Source organism: Eretmochelys imbricata, chromosome 2, assembly GCF_965152235.1.
Source record: "Eretmochelys imbricata isolate rEreImb1 chromosome 2, rEreImb1.hap1, whole genome shotgun sequence".
NCBI lineage: Eukaryota > Metazoa > Chordata > Testudines > Cheloniidae > Eretmochelys > Eretmochelys imbricata.
The window spans coordinates 42,933,984-42,954,380 of NC_135573.1; the positions used below are offsets into that span (position 1 = coordinate 42,933,984).

At 42.3% G+C, this 20,397-nt stretch overlaps 1 protein-coding gene across 1 annotated transcript in view; it reads right to left on the reverse strand.

Annotated features, from left to right (window-relative positions):
* LOC144260108 (neural-cadherin-like) overlaps positions 1 to 20,397 on the reverse strand; it is a 55,486-nt gene that overhangs the window by 1,274 nt on the left and 33,815 nt on the right. The window contains exons 18-31 of the mRNA XM_077808672.1: positions 17,388 to 17,481; positions 15,684 to 15,868; positions 14,859 to 15,091; positions 13,402 to 13,679; positions 11,630 to 11,844; positions 11,092 to 11,219; positions 9,972 to 10,099; positions 9,713 to 9,836; positions 9,440 to 9,620; positions 6,835 to 7,001; positions 6,250 to 6,514; positions 5,233 to 5,413; positions 4,071 to 4,324; positions 1,423 to 1,577 (exon numbers count right to left, since the gene is read on the reverse strand). Of these exons, the coding sequence (XP_077664798.1) occupies positions 1,423 to 1,577; positions 4,071 to 4,324; positions 5,233 to 5,413; positions 6,250 to 6,514; positions 6,835 to 7,001; positions 9,440 to 9,620; positions 9,713 to 9,836; positions 9,972 to 10,099; positions 11,092 to 11,219; positions 11,630 to 11,844; positions 13,402 to 13,679; positions 14,859 to 15,091; positions 15,684 to 15,868; positions 17,388 to 17,481 (2,588 nt within the window). The remainder of the gene's footprint in view (positions 1 to 1,422; positions 1,578 to 4,070; positions 4,325 to 5,232; positions 5,414 to 6,249; positions 6,515 to 6,834; positions 7,002 to 9,439; positions 9,621 to 9,712; positions 9,837 to 9,971; positions 10,100 to 11,091; positions 11,220 to 11,629; positions 11,845 to 13,401; positions 13,680 to 14,858; positions 15,092 to 15,683; positions 15,869 to 17,387; positions 17,482 to 20,397) is intronic.

Below are 20,397 nucleotides of genomic sequence, written 5' to 3' on the forward strand. Positions count from 1 at the left end.
TGCTGTGGTGATACTGCTATTTTTAGTGCATTAGCTTAAGCAAAACCTTCAAAAATGTATTAACCTAAACCACAAAAAGCACTCTTCAGGCTTGTCTGCAAGGCGATTTAGCACATGGCAAGCTGGGGTGTGAATCGACAGTGCACTAGCCTGCTATGCATTAACTGACTGTGTGGACCTGTGACTGTACTAGAAGTTCCACAGTGACAGCAAGAGGTTAAAGCGCCCTATAGAACTTTCAGTGAGTGGAAGCAGGCCAGTAGTGCAGACAAGCTGTTCGTGCAGAACAGTGGTTCCCAAACTTGTTCCACCGCTTGTGCAGGGAAAGCCCCTGGCGGGCCATGCCGGTTTGTTTACCTGCTGCGTCCGCAGATTTGGCCGCTCGTGGCTCCCACTGGCCGTGGTTCGCTGCTCCAGGCCAATGGGAGCTGCTGGAAGCAGCGGCCAGTATGTCCCTTAGCCCACGGCTTCCAGCAGCTCCCATTGGCCTGGAGCAGCGAACCGCGGCCACTGGGAGCCACGAGCGGCCAAATCTGCGGACGCGGCAGGTAAACAAACCGGCACGGCCCACGAAGGGCTTTCCCTGCACAAGCGGTGGAACAAGTTTGGGAACCACTGATGTACAATAAGTGAGTCCACGTAGGGAGTTAGTGTGGAATAGCTATTCCAGGCTTTAAATTATTCCCATAGTAATTTCTCACTATCTTCCCTGCTAATTCCCCATGCAGACAAGCCCTAAGGTAATTTCAGGACCTCACAAGAAACCTACAGAGGGCTGCTTGGGAAACTTGTATGCCCCACTGATCTATACACCTGAATGAATTGATCTATTTGAGCCAAAGAAATATTTTTCCTCTTTTAAAACATGAAGTAACCTGGATAGGGTCCAGCAAAAGGAGAAGAAAAAAGCAAGCTGAGCACACTTGTTATAATTCTTCTCAGACACTATCATAGAGAAGTCATAGCAAACAGATTTTGAAAAGTCCCAAAATAAGAGTGAAGTAATTACTCCCATGATACTTTTGCCTACATAAATTCCTTGCTGTTGCTGTTATTGGGTAGTGTTCATCTGTGTGAGAGAAACAATTTCCTTATGTTCCCTTCTTTTTCACAAGTTGTTACATTAAGTGCAAGGTGCTTTAATACACAACAACCTTCCTCCAGGAGATTTAGATCTAAGATAAGACATGTCATTAGAGAAAATATAGGGGTGGGGGGGGTCAGGGAAGAAGAGGGTTATGTGAGCAAGATCATCTGGGTGCTTTAGTTAGTAGCGCATACCTCTTGAGAAGTTCCACACATTTTTTTGAAATTTCGTTTTCTTATTTTCTGAATATACTGTTTCTTTGACGGGAAAGTGAGAGAGCCATTTGGGTCTGGATTGCTGTGTGTTTAAAATATTGTCAAGATGCTGTACCATACCTGGTCATGTTCTCCCCCTCCTTCCTCATTATAATTGAAGACATTTTCTCTAACATCCTCCCAGCTTTCATGCTCTTCAGGAATGTGATAAACTCCTCCTTTCCGAAACCCTGATCTCCCCCACTGACTCCACACTGTGTAAGAGACTAACAGAGCTGGAACAAACAGATGCATATATGTTTATTATGTGGCCTCTACCCTCCTTTGAAATGTAATCACATTTGAAAACAACCTAAGAAAAATTAGTATTTAATATCCACATTCCCAGGTAAGAAATGCATTGTTTAAACCCCAGTATCCAATTAAACATAAGTACTCTCTCCAGGAAGGTAATGAATCATCTATATGTTACATCATAAACTTCATTAAAAGGGTATTTTACTTACCTACAGGAATCCATTAGGACATTTAAATAGAAGGCATTTTGGCCATTCTCTGGCCTTTCACCAATCCTGAGTAAATAAGATACCCAAAGTAAGTAAAACACTGTTTTAATGAAGATAACAAATGTAATATAATCATTTGAGTCATTACTTTTCTGAGATATGTACACTGTTTTAATTGTTAATATGGGGAGCTGACAATTTTATTAGGAGAGAGAAGCTAAGATTATATTAAGATTATAATAAACTTTAGTTTTTGTAGCACTTTTCATAGTCCTAAACACCATGGTTATTGCTGAATCCTCTTTAAAAGAAATGCTATTAGAGCATCAGTTTATGCCTGAACTCGAACCAGAAACAAGGAGAAGGGACATGTTATCTGAAGGAAGTACTTGTAGGGGTGCAGCACTGGATAAGAGCCCAGATCCTAGAACTTTAACCTTTGGCCATGGATACAATCAGGAAAAATAAAAAATGCAACTCTCCTTGTCCCTTTCAAAATGAGTGACACGGAAGTGACAATAGTGCGTGGAAGTGTGGTGGCCACACAAAGCCACCAGCAAATTTAGGATTTTAACCACTAGGTGCCAGGGAATGAAACAGAGAGTGATGAGATACAACATGAAAGACTGGGGTTGGGTTGGGGGAAGAGACAGAAACGGCAAACAAGGAGGACCAAAAGTGAGGTGGCCCTATGACTACTCTAAACAGAACTTCATACATGAAATCTGAGCTCATTTCAAATAAGTCAATCAGGATCTACTCAGACATTTCTGTCCCAACTGCAGTTGTAGGAGGCATAATTCAAATGTTATTTTCAAGACTTATTCTCCAGTAACACATCAGCTGCTTTGTGCTGACAGGGTTTTTGGGTAACAGTTTGAGCCTGCAATAGGATGCCTCTCCCAGGATGTATCTACACTGCAATAAAAAACACCCACACCTGGCCCATGTCAGCTGACTTGGGCTTGCAGGGCTCAGGCTGCAGGGCTATAGACCTTCAGGCTTGGGCTGAAGCCTGGGCTCTGCGACCCTTTGAGGAGGTAGGGTCCCAGAGCCCAGGCTCCAGCCCGAGCCTGAAAATCTACACTGCAGTTTTATAGTCCTGCATCTGGAGCCCTGTGAGCCCAAGTCAGCTGACATGGGCCAGCTGCAGGTGTATTATTACAGTGTAGACATACCCCACGATCCTGGCTGGGGCAGACCACAGCTTCCCCCTTTTCCCATTTAAAAGAGAGTCTCCCACTATTTTCCTAACTCCTCCTGCAAAAAGCACACAAGGAGCCAAACATTTTTGTGCTTATTCACACCGGTCCAGATATTGAACAACCCCCACTGACTTCAATGTATTGACAGCAATGTAAATGAGCATACACTTTGACAACAGTCTGGACTAGAGCTAGTCAGGAGTTTTTCCAGTGACTTCTCTTTTGGGGTCAGAAAATGCCAATTTGTCAAAACGGTAGCAGTTTTGAATCAGATCAGGAAGAAACCTGGGTTTCCCACATCCCCAATCAGTGTCCTAACCAGAGGGCTATTAGCTATTCTGGGTTTGGTGGGGGTCTCCTTCCTCCCCTGCCCCCCCAAATGTCAAAAGGCCTCAGTTTTGCCTCAATGTGGAACAGGAAAATATTTTCAATTTCAACATTTTTCATAGGACAGGAAAACCATTTCCCGCCAAGCCCTGGCTAATATTGGATAGGTTGACCATATAGCCATGTATGTATAATATAATCAAAGATCAACTAATCTGTACTGAAAGTATATATAAAATATATACAACTTTTATATTGATTGCTTCTGTTTCTGACCCATCCCTTGTATGTTGCTTGACTGCTTACATTGTAAGCTCTTTAGGGAAGGGTCTGTGCCTTCCTATGAATGTGAACAGTGCCTACCACATTGTAGGTGCTGCTGGAATACCAATAATGTGACTACAACAACATGAGAATTTGGGGCAGTTGAGGCTTGGAGGTGAAAATAGGTGCACATGCAGTCTTGGGCCTTCCAGCTTTGTGCACCTGGGGAAGCTTTAGAGGGGGCTGGAAGTGAATGGAGGGGGAATGTAGTTTTACTTGAACCAGTCCTGAAGCCAGTGAACTGCAATTATGTAATAATGACTTTCAGCTGTTACTATCCTAAGCTGAATTTGAACTGGTGACTCATAGCCAGAAGTAAAAGGCTCTCTCTCATAAGTGGCAGTGTCCTTGTTTCAATGGTGTAACACACAGTGTGAGAATAAATTAAAAGTATTTGCTTTCCTACCTAGAAAGACAAGGAGGCACATGCTGATTGCCAAGATGGAGCCAGAGCTGAGTCCAACTGGTTTTCCTGCTTTCACCTGGCTGATTTCACACCACTTTCCTTTATAGCCATCAGGACACTGGCAGACAAATTTGTCTTGGGAATGTGCTACACAGGTACCCCCATTCCTACAGTTCCAGAGTCCACAGGGTGTAGAGGTGCAGCGTTTAAACCCTGTGAGATTATCCGTCACTTCTACTTTGCCAGTTGGGCACCTGAATGATGAAACCAACAGATTATTTTGGGTGATGGTGCTGACAGGAAGAGCATGCTTCTTTGCAAACGTTGTGCAATGAAAATTGTTCAGTAATTCCAGTTTGATACTTACACGTTTCTAAAACCAATAATAAAAGCTTTTAAAGAAAATAAAAGCCAAGAAGCACTCACGCCACATCACTACTATGAAATAGCTGTGAACTGAAAGGACGTTCTAGGTATTGCCATGTAAACAGAAACTCCAGGTGTCCCCCTACTTTGCTTCATAACTCCTGTCTGTAGCATTGCCACAATGCCCAGAGAACAAGAAAATACACAAAAGATACCCCAGATTCCTCAAAGAGCTCTACTTCTTCCCCAAAGGAGGGGAACAGTCTGCTTCAAAACATGACCAACCCTAGCTGGAGAAGCAGGAAAGGTTCTTTCCCTCCACACACATTTGGAACCAGAGGGAGAATCTGGTAGCCCCCATTGACATCCAGAGAAAGAGGATGAGCAAGTTTGTGGCAGTGCTGCACACAGGCTTTGACTGGTTATCTGAATATTTTGGAAGGATGATCCTCATCCCCATCCTGGGACTGGTCCCTTTGGGGACTTAATCTGCCAGCAGCATGGAACAGGCTTGGTGCCCCTGAATTCCTCATCTTCCAACATGAAATTGGAAAGATAATGGAGGGGTAAAAACTCCTCTAAGAACACAAATCCTCCTCCTGGAAAACTGGGGAGTCAGAAAGCATGCCAGACTCCTTGCCATGCGGTTCCCAGGTAAGTATATGGGAGAGAACCCTGGAGCTTTCCCTTTAGAAGTGGATTGGATAGCGGCAATCTGCAGGGACTTAAGTAGAAAGAGAGAGGGTCGCAGATGATCATGTCCCACTCCCACAGGAAAAACAAAAGCTAAGTGTACCTGCATTCATGCCTTCTCCACAAGTCTACACAATGGAAAGGACTGTGACAGGGCTGATTGCGGCAAGCATTGGAATGACAGCCAATGGTGACGCCTTGCTGCTTCAGAATGAAGCTGAACTCTGTGCTTTTGCCATCCCCAAGAAGAGGCTGACCGTTCAGCCGGACATCACACATGCAACCTACATGAGCAGAAAAGCACAAAGACAGAAACATACAGTATTCCTCACAAATCCTCTCAAAGCACAATGCATTGTAGTTCTTTAAACATCTTTGAGGACTTGTTTCATTATCAAAACGATCACTGTTTGCATGCAAAATAGTCTGATCGCAGGATAAGAGTTAAGTAACGCAAACACTATTTTACTAGTGGTCAAGATGCCTTCTGACATGCGTGCCTGGGTTCTTGCTGGCTGGCCCTGCACAGCATTATAGCACTCCTTCAGCAGAGCTCAACAGAGTTGAAGCTGTGAAGTAGGTGGTTTGACTGGGGCTCCCCTCACCCACCCTGCTGCAGGCTGAGTAGGGAGTATGAGAGGAACCCAGATGCAAGTGACTGCTTTCTATTTTGCACAAAACTTGACAGACAGAGCTGCACCTCCATCCAGCCCAGCCATGGGGGCAGGGTAGTGAAGTTCTGTGCAGAACCTCCCACCTCACACCTTGCAGTAAATATTCTAATATGGATCCTCCCCTCCCCTCAGGCATGGGGGGGAAAAGGTTGGGACAATCTCAGTGTTGTTCTCCTCCCTCCAGGCCCAGAGAGCTGGGATTCGAACGCCACTAATTCTTGCTTTACTCTGCCAATGTCTACCGTGCAAAATATCAAAAATACGATTTACATCAGTACTAGGGCATGATTTGGTGAACGGAGGGCAAGGCATTAGCTCTGAACTTCCAGCCAGAAGCCAGATCCTGCATTCCAGGGACACTCCAGCCTTCGGTGGATATGTCTATGTGGGGCCTGGAGTCTCATTATTCCTGAACATGTCATTTCCATGGTTCATGTGTCACCTACCTTGGAAATCACTCTCTGAGTGGTTAGGAAAGCGGTTTCCTAGCACAATGCTTGCCAAGTCCATTTCGAACCATCTGTTCGCACCCACAAAGGAGGTCACTTCACGATCCCCTCCGCCATTATTAACACGCAAGGTAAACTCATTGTAATAGCGCTCCAGAGTCAGCAGAACCCACTGGCCGTTGTCTATGCGTAATGTGCTCAGTTTCAGATGCTGCTCTTTGTCCCCCAAATTGAAATTAACACCAAAATGTCCATCAACCACCTACGGGAACACAGGGGAAGAGACCTTTAATAACGTTCACACTTATACCAGGAATACATGTCCAAACATCGGAATATAAGCCACAAATTCTAGTCAGTGGGAAGTGTTCCCTGCATGGCCAAGCAGCACTGCGCTAGCTACATTTATTTCTAAGGAAAGACAGAACTTCCATGCATGAGAATCGTTACTCAAAGCGTCAAGCCCTGCCTTTCTTCTTTTGAGGAACAGGCACCTTTAAATATTCAGAAGAAGCTTCTTTCTGATCAGAGTGCAGTGGCACAAGTGAACACCACTGACAGAACAGCATTTGGATTGTTTACCTCCAATCTGATGTATTCACTCCCGTCTGCTGATGCCATGCTGAGAAGAGTGCTGAAGGAAACACGGGTGCGTACCATGAGCTGGACCTGGGTAATGTGGGCACTAAGAAATCTTTTCAGTTCATAATGAATCCAACTGTCCCTTCCAAATGCCCACTCCAGGAGAACTAAACATAACACATGGAAAATATAAATGTAACATCTTAATATTTGGCACTCACACAGACCTTACCTTTTGTACACACACACAGAGCTCTGAAGAGATAAACTAACCCTCAAGATAAGGATTTTAGTTCAAAAGAAACTCTGGCCAAGGTGCTTCGGGTGTTGTGGAACACAAAGCTACACAGCTACACAGACTCTAAGCCACTCTCTCAAAAGTTAGAGCAGATAAAAATAGCAAGTATGGGAATACAGGAACTGGAGAGGGCATTATAGCACACAAAAAGCCAAAAGTGATCTAAAAAACAATTTTGAAACTTAAAAACGTCAGTGGGGTTTTTATTTTGTTTTAAAGCAAGGAAAGAGATAAGGGTGGACATCAGGGAGATGAGTTTCATGCTGCGAAACTTGTCACAGTGAAGACCCAAGCAGTGGGTGAGAGGGGAGGCAATGGTAGAATCCCTAAAATACGGGTGTATCACAGCACAGAACCTCGGCAAGGCAAGGCATAGGGAGGTGGTATCACATACAGCCAGGATTTACATCTTAAAAAGGTTATTAATAACTAATCTGGCACCTTTTAGCCAGCCACTGTTCTCATAGCAATGGAAGGTTCCCCCAAAAGGTATATTGTATCAGAATGGCTACTTTCTAGTATATTCTTGGGTAGCTTTGTGATAATGGATTATTGCTGTTTGTGTTCTGCACATCTGTGAAGGAATGTCTGTGAATCAATGTGGCTGCACTTGTGAGCTGCTAGACCATATTTCCCTAGTTTGTCTATGAAAATGTCAGAGTGCGACTGTGTCAAAAGCCTTATTGAAAAGATATATCACTTCTACTCCTTCCCCTCATCTACTAGGCCAGTAACCCCGCCAAAGAAGGGAATTCAGTTGATGTGTCAAAATTTGTTCTTAACAAATTCATATTGGCTATTATCTATCACTTTATTATCCTCTAGATGCTTACAAATGGATTGTTTAATAATTTGTTCCAGTATCTTTCCAGGTATCGAAGTTAGACTGGTCGAAAATTCCCCAGGTCCTCTTTGTTTCCCATTTTAAAGATAGGTACTATGTTTGCTGTATGAATGGGGAATGCTGGAATAGGTGGAGTGAGGATTGGGAAATACAGAGAACCCCTAGTGGGGGATAGGGTTGGAGAACTGTGGTATGGGGATAAAGGGGGAAGATACAGCCCCTGGCATTTTGGGGCAAATGGGGAATCCTGGTCTGGGGCACACAGTGCTGATGCCATGAGGTCTGAGGGGGAATGGAAATGGGGGTGCACACAGAGTCCCTGATATGGGAGAAGAATGGGGGAAACTGGTAGAAGAAGAGGGGGAGATTGGAGGAAGGCAGACATCTAGCAGGAAAGAGATTGGGGGGATTGAAGGGAATCCCTGAACTAGAGGGGGATGGGAGGGTGGCACACGGAGAGCTTGGGGGGCGGGGCGGGAAATGGAGAGATGCAAGGAGCCCTTGGTGTGTACAATAAGCTCATCCTACACAAGCTATGAAGAGTGCGATCCCCATAATATACTTCACATAGACCTAGTAGAGAGAGCACAGCACAACTACTCACCCTACAGTAGCTGTGGTTCTTCAAGACATGCTGCCAACAGCAATTCCACTCAGTGTGTGCTCCCCAAGCTCATGAGATCAGATTCTTTTGAACAGCATTATTTGTTGGGGCTGCACTGGCGGCCCCAGCAATCTTGTCCCTTGCCACAGCTGAGTGCACAGGGGACAGTGGCTGAAACCCACGCTCAGTTCCTTTACAGTGAGAACCCCATAAGAAGAGAGCTCTGATTAGCACCCAGTGGGAGTGTGGGTCATGGCACCTGTGTGGACAACATCCTGAAGAACCAGTTACTGGAGAGCAGTGATCATTCTTTCTTCAAGTGATTGTTCACCTAGATTCCATTCTTGGTAACTAACTTGGACTTTCCCCAGATCACATGGGAAGAGCGGCAGCACAGGCAGATTGAACCTGCGTCTCCAAGATAGTGACTTAACTCCTGTGTCATCCTTCCTCTTGCCTATAGCCACCAAGGATGGTGAAAGGTGCAGTATTAGCTGAACTTCGTTTTAGAACAAGAATCAGAACCAAGCTTGAAAGAAATGGGGGCATGAGCCACAGAAAAACCCTGCAAATCCTCCCATCTCTCATTCCCAGTCAGATGTTGCTCACAGAATGAAACCACAAAAGAGGTAAATGAAGTCCTGCTAAGACTCTCATTGTGACACTTCCTTTGTGCAACAAGTGAACATAAGTACTTCAGTATCTGCAAGTCCAAACCTTTCACAGAGCAAGGTATTGCATTACTTAGCTACTGGCTCCAACTGACTGCTATCAAATTAAACAAATTCTGTACCATGGTATATCTACTGCCTATTCCCAAAGATTCCCATGCTTCATTTCTCTCCAAGACTAACTGTACCTTTGTCACATTTTGATCCAGCATATCCAGGGTAACAGCCACAATTAAAAGAGCCCCATTCACCAATGCACTTGCCATGAATACCACAGGAGAGGGCCCCAGCTCTGAGACACATTTCATCAGTCATAGTACAGCCTGGCTCAGTGTTTAAGGACTCTGCAGGGTGCTCCAAATCATAGACCTAGAAAGGAGGGGAGGGGGAGGGAAAAACACCACCTTAGGCAGCTGCAGTTAAAAATATTGCCCCAAAGAACTATTTCCTGACACTTTTACCTTGCTGTCAATGATGACATTCCGTATACAGCCAACAAACCCTTTGAAGTGCTTTTGTGAATTACGGTATGGCAAGGCCTTCTTAACTCCACCCAGCTGTAAGGGTTGGTGAACATTGAGGAACCTGCCAGTATTTGCAGTGGGGAGGAGGGAAAAAAAGGAAAGAATTAGTAGCAGTCAACCTAGATTAACAGTAACTTGGTGTTTTCCCTTTTCTTTCTTGGTTCTTTTGTGGTTGTGTCATCTGTTTTGTTTTTACCTCTCATTTCCTGGAGTCTCTTCTGAAATTTCACAGGCAGACGGATCCATCTGGGAGATTTCCTTAAGGATGCCATCGTCATCTTTAACTGAAACGTTTACGCAGTGGTCAAGGATCAGCTGCACTTTCTAGAGTGGAAAATGCGTTACATTAAAGATCAAATTGTTTTTTAATTTCAGATTTTTCACCACCTACACAACAGGCCAGTGCCATTAACTACAAGTTAAAATTCAGGAAAAATGTATTAACATAATAATGAGTTTTTACCTGCAGAGCTCAGAGGTGGGTAATTATACATTAGCATTCCTATTCTATGGATCAGTGGTTCTCAAACTTCTGTACTGATGACCCCTTTCACATCGCAAGCCTCTGAGTGCAACCCCCCCCCCCTTATAATTTAAAAACACTTTAAAATATATTTAACACCATTATAAATGCTGGAGGCAAAGCGGGGTTTGGGGTGGAAGCTGACAGCTCGCGACCCCCCCATGTAATAACCTCGTGACCCCCTGAGGGGTCCTGACCCCCAGTTTGAGAACCCCTGCTATAGATGAAGAACCAGACACAGAAGTTTTGATTCTCCCCTGTGCCCAAACAGAGCTGTGGGTACAGTAAAAAGCAGAGGCTGATCAAGACTCCAGGAGTTTCAGCCAACTGGTCATTGGTCCCTCCCTCTCCTCTCTCAGGTTCCAGCACAGATGGCGGTGGAATCACCTCCACCAGCTTCAGAACAGCAGAGATTACCATAGTATTGAAGAATTTCTTCTGTGCAATCTCCAGCCTCTTTAGCTTCACTTTACTCTGTGTAAGTGGCATAATTGAAATTGGTGGATCAGAGTCCAGCCCAGAGCAATGAAGGAATTTGCCCCAGGTCACTCCAGCAAGTCAGGAATGGAATATGACTAATCAGATTACCCCAGCCCTGTGGTATAATCACTAGACAATGCTGCCTCCCTGAAAAAAAGGATGGGAGACAAAGCTGAAAGTCTGGAATGCCTGCTGAAGCTGATACCATGGCCATTGGGGGTGGGGTAGGGGACATTATTCTAAAAGCAGGAATCTTATCTTGAAATGATATCCAGATGAACCAAAGGCTTTAAAGGATTGTTTTTATACTTGCCTTTCCATCACTTATGATTTTTATATTATGCCAGTGGCGATCTGCAACATTAACTTTCTGAGACAACTGCAGGAAGAGTACCCCAGAGCCATGACTCAGAGTCAGGGATGGGACACTGTCAGAAAGCTCTGGAAAAGAAACAGTTATTGAAGAAGCCTTCTCCTGTCCAAAAGTCAACCACATAAGTATTAAAATCCACATGAACTAAAAACTACCAATTCAGTTTCAGTTTAAGGAGTTTTTTAGTCTGGGAATGAGATGCAGATTGGTGCTGTCCCCGATATCATGAGTCTTTCTAAACTGCATTTTTTCACTAGCATTAAAACCACTTAGCCTGCAGGGCAAGGAATAACAGTACATAGAATGAACTTGAAGTGCTGGTAAGTTGTTTTGAATGCTCCTCATTTGCCAAGAAAATTTTTTAATGCTTTTTTCTCTTTTTTAAGAGACAAAGAAAGTACAAGACAGTAAATAAAAACCTGAGTTGTACATGCATGCATGCACTCATGCAGAAAGTGAACCTGTTAAAGATTTTAACCTAAAGCAATGAAGTCTTCCACTTCTCCAGGATGAACATGTGCTAGTGGTCCATTGTACAACAGAAGGCCATCAGCCACGTCAGTAATGAATTCCAATGAGATACGGCTCTCAAAGCAAGGCTTGATGGGAGGGAACCAGGCATAACCATGCCCTCTGAAGGTACGTTTTGTTTGCTGGCACTCAGGCCCATCAAAAGTTGCAGGGCATTTACAGCTATAAGAGTAAAGAAAAACTTTAATTTGTTTTTTCTCCATGCTGAAAACTCAGAATATAACCCTTAAGGAAATGATCCTTAATATAGAGCACAAACCATGCTAACTCACATTAATGAGTGGGGGAGACACTGCAGATCACCACGTGGAGAACAAAACAAGTGAATAATCACAATCAAAGCTTATGCATCAAACTGTGCTTAGTTCATTTATTTTTACAAGCACAGTTTAGCTTTAAGTAATACTTCATGTTATGTACATAAAGGATTTTTTGTGAAAAAATAGTTAAACCATCGTAATATATAAGACCTCACTATACCCTCCTGTTATTAACTCTTTAATATCACTCAGAGGGAGAGAGAGAGGATATCTTGCTAGTTATCGGATTTGTGGATTATTGTGTATATATTAGTGTAGTACCTCAAATCTGCTGGATGCTATACACACAGGATAAGAATCCCTTCTCTCAAAAGCTTACAATCTAAACAGGCAAAACAGATGAATGAAGCAGGGAAAGGGATACAACTTACAAGCCACTAGGGTGATGGCAGGTTCACTGTTTTGAAATATTTAATTATATCTGCTTTATTTATATTACAAAAACAGATGTGAAGAGCTTTTTTTTCCATGGAGGCTCAAGAGATTTCAATAGGAATAGTAGGAATACAGATAGTGGAAGGGTTGTTAATGGGAAAGAAGTATAATGGAAGAGAGGAAGATTGGGCATCTGTTGTACTATTCAGTTCCTATACACTACAGTACCTGAAGAGACAGGTGGGGCAAAGGGCAAACCCCTACAAATGACAACAAAGGAATGAGGTGGGGAAGGATCTATCCATGGTCCAAGTCTCTGATATGAGTGAATGATAACGGCAGGAGGCTGTGAAAAGACTATGTTCCTCTGTAGCAAGATTGTTCTATGTTTAATACATTGAGCAGCATATTGGCACTGGATGTGGGCTTTACCATGGACAGGGTCTCTGCAGGTTCAGTTAGATACCTTGATTTGCACTGTCACGCAGAGGGAGAGAGAACTATTGGGCAGCTGCTGTTGCCTTTCCACCACAGAGATAGCTAAATGTAAGTGAGGGGTGATATAAATCTGCACACACACTTTGGGATCAAGGTATGCGTGTGTATTACTGTTTCCTCACTTCCATGTTTGACAATATGCTGGGTATTAAAGTTTAGTAATTAAAAGAAAATAACATGGAAAGCGAGGAGTTTGTGCCTGTGGGAGAGTCTGTAAGTGACATGCTGTGGTACTGGTTGAAGTGACTGACTAATAAAATGCATCTAGATTGCACAAACATGAGCTTCTCAGACCTTCAAGTTAAGGGAGGCCAGTGCCACTTGCATGCTTTCTGCCTTTTGAGGATGATGATGATCCTAAGTAGCCATCAGCAAGGTGAGAAATCTGTTCGCAAGAACAAAATCAATTATATCCAGCCAGATCTGCCTTTTGAGAAGTGATGAATGTTAATTTGCTCCTCTGAGCCCCTTTCTCACCCATTTTGAGTTAGAAGAAGTTCTGAGCAGCGTGAAAAGTTTTACTAACCTGTAGCCCAAGTCAGTGTCTAAACACGTGCCACCATTGAGACATGGGTTTGTCCGGTATGAGGAGCAGAAGAGATGCTGGCTCTCTCTAGCTGCACAGGTGCACTGGGCACTATTCAGGACCATCACAGATGCCAGTGAGACACTTCCAGCAGTAATTATTGTGGGGACATGACTATAATTGTACCTGCTGACACATCCAGTGCTATGAGTGCAGTTTGCACTCACACACTCATCTATGCCGATCTGGGTGATCCTTATATCCAAGATGATTTCCAGCTGGAAAAGAAAGTTAGTTTTATTAATCTGCCTTTTCCCGTGGGAAGAAGCTTAATGCTGAAGACAGTATGAGAATCACAGCTGTGGGAAACCAAAGTCTTATTTATCCACAGAACAGGTGGACCCTGAGCAGTAGCAGCATGAGTGTGCCTGCCGGTGCGCCATTAACCTGCCTACAGACTCCACCACTAGCCATGAAAGGGTAGCTTCATTGTAGTATCCATTCAGTCCCCTGCTTCCTTACTGGGGCTGCTTTAACTTGAACTGATTGAGAATTTATTAAATAATTTGTGAAGAATTTCACTTTTTTTTTTTTTTTTTTTTTTTTTTTTTTGAGCCGAGTAATTTTATTCAGCTCTGATAACAAAAGATCCCAAATTCTCTCTCTCTCTTTGCACCCTGGACACTTGCTCTCTAAAATCAGACTGAGATGAAGTAGTTGTAAAGGGCAACAACAGTAAATAGCCTGATAGCAAGAGGTTCCAGTCCATGTTGCATTGCCAAAGCGCATCCTCCCAATGTATCAAGTCACTTAGCTGCTTATTAGATTTTATTTGAAGGAGTGATTTGGTGTGTTTAATTTTCAGCTCACATTTTTCTCTGAAGGGAAAAGGTTATTTTACCACTCTGCTTTCTTATTGTAGAAAGATGGATTTTTTGACTGAGTAATTTTGTGCATTCTAGTTACGGAACATTTCAATACATGGGCTGAGGAAATAAAGCAGAACACCAAGAACTGTGTGCATAAAAAACCAACCATATGCATCACTTATGGAGGATTTCATAGTCTCTGTAGAAGATACGTGTTCTGAGACACATACTCCTAAAGGAAGTACAGTATTCCAAGGGCAAAATATTCAAATTTGGGTGCCTAAAGTTATGCAAGTAAAGGAGTGGTTTGACATTCAGATGTGCTGAACACCCTCAGCTCTCATCAAAGTCTGCAACTCTGAAAATTAGGTCATGCTATTTGGATGCCTAAATATGGATTATGGGTCTGAACTTTAAGCATCTATATCTGAAACTTTTGGCCAAACTAATAAAGAAATTTTTTGCTCAAATATTGCAACACACAATCTTTCTCTCTCTCAAAAAAAAAATCAATGATTCTGTGCAAACATTTTCACTAGATTATAGATGCAAGATTTTAATTAACTCAATGAGTTGAAAGCCACATACCCGTGCTTTAGACACTGCCACATTGCCGTTAAGTTTTTCTGCTTTATAATATGGTGGTCCAGAAACTGTAAACCAAACATCAACGCCTCGGGTTTGACCTGGGTTATTCAAGACACTGAAAATGTGGATATTTTCAAGTTGAGCTGGTATGATTTCTGAAAGTAGTTTCTTCATTTGGTTGTATTTACTTTCTCTCTCAGAAGACTGAGATATAAAATCCTCTGCAGTGATATCTGTAACAAACAATTTAAAAAACAACACACTCAACTTTGAGATTGAGGACAATCATATGACGTTCAATTATAATGGGAGCAGCAGAGACCAAAATAGTTAAGTTTGCACATCTGACTCCATTCTCTTGGCACTGAGAGACTTTTCACCTTTGGGCTCTGAAATTTTTCATACTGGTTTCTGCTCAATGGTTTGCACTGTGGGGGCTTATTTATTCAGTCATTACGTTTATTTTAATTCTCTTTAAATCAGGAATATCTTTAGAAAGATTTTTTTTTTTACTAGAGTTATTCAAACAAATTCTATTTGCAATAGAAATACGTGGTTGCACTGTCAGTGTGGAACTCATCTTTGTTTTACCCTAGAATGCAACATTTATTGCAGTGTCTTCTGACCCCCCTCTATGTATCAGAGGAAAAAGAAAACAGAGCAGAATACGTGTGTACATTTTTCAGATCTCTACTTAGAGGAATATTAAGCATATTCAACACAGATATCTAATAATTAAGCAGACTAATAAGAGGTCAAAGTTACCCAGCACTAACATAAAGGGGGCAGCTGAAATACTGCAGACACAAAAATACATTATTTTACCATTTATTCGTATAGACCCAGCATTACGGATGGCATCATCTTTGATTTCCTTCACAACCACCTTTACTGTCGAGATCACATCTGGCCAGATACCATCAGTAACTTTCACTCTTACATGGTAAGTTCCTGTTGGGGTACCTTCTTTAATAGTCAGAAAACCTGAGTTATCGTTGAGGATAAAGTACCTGCAACAGAAATTATTTGAAAAGAAAAGGCAAAGGATAAGTTCTATTCACAGCAAGACCAGATTTTGTGGAGAATTCCCCCTGGTGTAAAGCTGACAGACATAACAGATCTACCCCCTCCCCTCTGGTGAAAGAAGAGTGAGGAACCAGGGTGGAGCAGAACTATGTTACACTCAGGGCCGCCTATAGGTTTTTTGCAGCCCCAAGCAAAAAAATCCCCCCTTTTTTTAGGCTTTTACATGTTTGCACTTCGCAATTTTTGTTTTGTTTTTGACAATTTAATTTTTTTTAAATGAAAATAGAGAATGTGTAGTTAGTGAAATAAAACAATTTCCTACTAGTGTACTCATTTAATTTTAATAAAATCACAATTACAAACAATTTGGGTTCAACTATACATTGTAATGAAAAACGTTAGTGTCTTCCGGTGCACCCAGTTTCTCATAAATTAAAAGAATTTATATGAACTGAACTGGTTTTTAATCTAAATTTTTTGCAATTAAGCAGACTAATAAGAGGTCAAAGTTTCCCAGCACTAACATAAAGGGGGCAGCTGAAATACTGCAGACACAAAAATACATTATTTTACCATTTATTCGTATAGACCCAGCATTACGGATGGCATCAATTGAAATTAATGCGAGTCCTGACAAAAGATTTTGAGACATGATGGACCTCAAATAATTTTTTAGTAATTTCAGTTTTGAGAAACTGTGCTCACTAGAAGCCACTGATACTGGTAACGTTAAAAGAATGTGTAATGCTATAGCAGCGTTTGGAGTGAGGTGCTCGGGGCTGTACATCCCGCCTGTGGGCCCCCAGCCTGATCTCAACCCCAGCCCCACCCCCGCAGAGGGGACGGTAACTGACAGAGTGGCCTGGGGGGCGGACCAGGGGCACCCGCCCAGCCGTCCGGGGCAGCGGGTCTATTACTGGCCATGGGTCCTGCCCCGATCCCGGGCTCTGCTCCACTCGGCTCCTCCACCATTTGTGACATATGAGGCAGGGGTGGGCGGGGGGGAGGAGCTGCATTTCCCTGTTCCCCCGGCAGCAGGGGGCCAGGGCAGGGACTGCCCCCGGGCCGGGACTCCCGCGCTGAGCCCGCCGCCCCGCCCCATGCAGGGGCTCATTTGTTGACTGAGCGGGGCTGGGAAGGGAAAAAAAAAAAAAAAAAGGGGGTGGCCGGAACACTGGCCCTGGAACTGTGCCACCCCAAGCACGGGCTTGCTTTGCTGGTGCCTAGAGCCGGCCCTGGTTACGCTTCTCCTCCATTGGTGCAAGGCCCTTAGTAACCCCAAAACAGTGGCATAAACTAAAGCACTGGAGCTGCTCATATGACTGCGTATAATGTGGCTTCCTATGTAGGAAAGGGGTTTGGAGATTGTGTGCACACAAATTAGAGTACACACAATACACTCTGGCATGTGAGTTCTCAGAGAAAGTTTAAATATTTTCTTTCTATTTAAAAAAAAAATATTGTCATCCATTTTGTCAGGTCATTATTTTATTTTTAAAATACCTTGATGCTTTTCCTTCAAATTGATAGGTCTTGTGATCCCAGTCATCGTTGTCTGGTGCGTGAACTTGGCCCAGTACAGTTGTGGGTAAGATACCTATCATAATTAAACACATGAATGACATAACTAAAAAGTATCTGACATTTATACACATGTATATAAACAAACATCTGATTAATTTTGCTGGCTCTCCTTAACTCTAAAATCTCTGTCAGTACTTGGGATGGAATTAAAGGCAGCTCTGTAATGATTTATGAATACTGTATGTTGGCCTAGTTATTGGGGTGTTTTCTATATGGGGATATTGGTTTAACTCAGGCTGTCCGGAAAAACAGGCAGGAAAGAAAAGAAGGGCTCAGGGTAAGCCACTTCTGAACTATTAGCTTTGATGACTCTGCCTGTCTCCAGCCAGACTGCAGAATTGGTTTGAACCAGAACAGGAAAAAGCCCGTGAACACAGAAGTTTAAAAGAACTCTGGCTGGATTAAAAAGGATACTTAAGAATGGGGCATTAATTGAGACAGAACCCTGGTGAAGAAGTTAGCCCTGCCTAGGTCACCATCAGGAGATGGTAAGACAGAAGGAAATGTAGAACGTTTTAAATATCTTGTTTTCTCTGAAAGTGTTACTACTGCTAATACTTCTGACAGAACAGCCTTCTTCAAGCACTGAAGACCACTGTCACAGGCTCCCAAAGAGAAGAACCGCAGGTGTCTAAACTCAGTTTGGCTTGGGGGATAAGAATGGTGGATACACAGGGTACTGTACCCCAGTCTAAGAGTGGGAGCACTGTAAAACTGAGCCCTGAGTTAGGTAAAGACCCAGAGCCCAACACCTGAGGTGGTGCACTCAGAGAAACGAGAAAGGAGCCAGAGATGCAGCTAGCCCTGTAACTGTAACAGTAGTTATTTGATAAATATATTTTGCAATAGCCATTATATAGGACATAATATTATATACTGATGTTAAACCCCTGGAGTACCTGAACACAAGAGGCAACATGAAATGTAAAGCCTTCCTTACTTTATCATGTGTCACAACCTCAATGTATGTACGTCTTTTTTATTTAAATAGACTTAAGACAAATAATCCCCTCATTTAAGTTCACAGGAGTTGATAAAACAGCAAAGTACATCTTGTGTACTTGTGAAGTACAGCAAAGTGGTGTCCAAAATTCACCGGAAATAAGTTATCCAATGTTCCATCATTGCAGTTCAAGAACGGACCCCTGAAGACTGCCAACAATGACAAAGGCCTTTTGTGCAAATAGCAGCCACACAAAATTTCACTCTGTACATCAAACTAAACCTTATAACAAGCACACGTCAAGTAGAATAGCTGTCCAATACACTGGCACTGTCTATATATACACATCTTATAACATATCATCATGTCAGCTCTACTACAGTATACCTAGGAAGTAGGGCTGTCAAGCAATTAAAAAAATTAATCACAATTAATCGCACAGTTAAACAATAATAAATAAATAAATAACAATAAATACCATTTATTTAAAATTTTTTGGATGTTTTCTACATTTTCAAATATATTGATTTCAATTACAACATAGAATACAAAGTGTATGGTGCTCACTTTATATTTATTTTTTATTACAAGTGTTTGCAAAAAGACAAAAGAAATAGTATTTTTCAATTCACCTAATACAAGTACTGTAATGCAATCTCTGTCTTGAAAGTTGAATTCTACTTACAAATATAGAATTATTTACAAAAATACTGCGTTCAAAAATAAAACAATGTAAAATTTTAAGAGCTTGCAAGTCCACTCAGTCCTGCTTCTTGTTCAGCCAATCACTCAGACAAACAAGTTTATTTACATTTGCAAGAGACAATGCTGCACACTTCTCGCTTTCAGGTGACATTGTAAACAAGAACAGGCATTCTCATGGCATTGTTGTAGCCCGCGTCGCAAGATATTTACGTGCCAGATGCGCATGCTTCAACTACCATTCCAGGGGACATGCATCCATGTTGATAACGGGTTCTGCTCAAAAACCATCCAAAGCAGTGCAGACCGATGTATGTTCATTTTCATTATCTGAGTCAGATGCCACCAGCAGAAAGTGGATTTTCTTTTTTGGTGGTTTGGGTTCTGTAGTTTCTGCATCAGAGTATTGCTCTTTTAAGACTTCTGAAAGCATACTCCCTACCTCATCTCTCTCAGATTTTGGAAGGCACTTCAGATTCCTAAATCTTGGGTCGAGTGCTGTAGCGATCTTTACAAAACTCACATTGATACGTTCTTTGCATTTTGTCAAATCTGCAGTGAAAGTGTTCTTAAAAACAAACAACAAGTGCTTGGTCATCATCCAAGGCTGCCGTAACATGAAATATATGGCAGAATGCGGGTAAAACAGAGCAGGGGACATACAATTCTCCCCCAAGGAGTTCAGTCACAAATTTAATTAATGCATTAATTTTTTTTAACAAGCGTCATCAGCATGGAAGCATGTCCTCTGGAATGGTGGCTGAAGCATGAAGGGGCATGTTTAGCATATCTGGCACCTAAATGCCTTGCAATGCCGGCTACAAAAGTGCCATGTAAATGCCTGTTCTCAATTTCTGGTGACACGGTAAAGAAGAAGAGGGCAGCATTATCCCCTATAAAGGTAAACAAACTTTTTTGTCTTAGCGATTGGCTGAACAAGAAGTAGGACTGAGTGGACTCGTAGCCTCTGAAGTTTTACTTTGTTTTGTTTTTGAGTGCAGTTATGTAATAAAACAAAAAAAATCTACATTTGGAAGTTGCACTTTCAGGACATAGAGATTGCACTATGGTACTTGTATGAGGTGAATTGAATTTCTTTTGTTTATCACTTTTACAGTGCAAATATTTGTAATCAAAATATACACTTTGATTTCAATGACAACACAGAACACAAGATATATATGAAAATGTAGAACAACATCCAAAATATTTAATAAATTTCAATTGGTAGTCACTTGTTTAACAGCGATTAAAACGGTGATTAATTTTTTTAATCGAGATTAA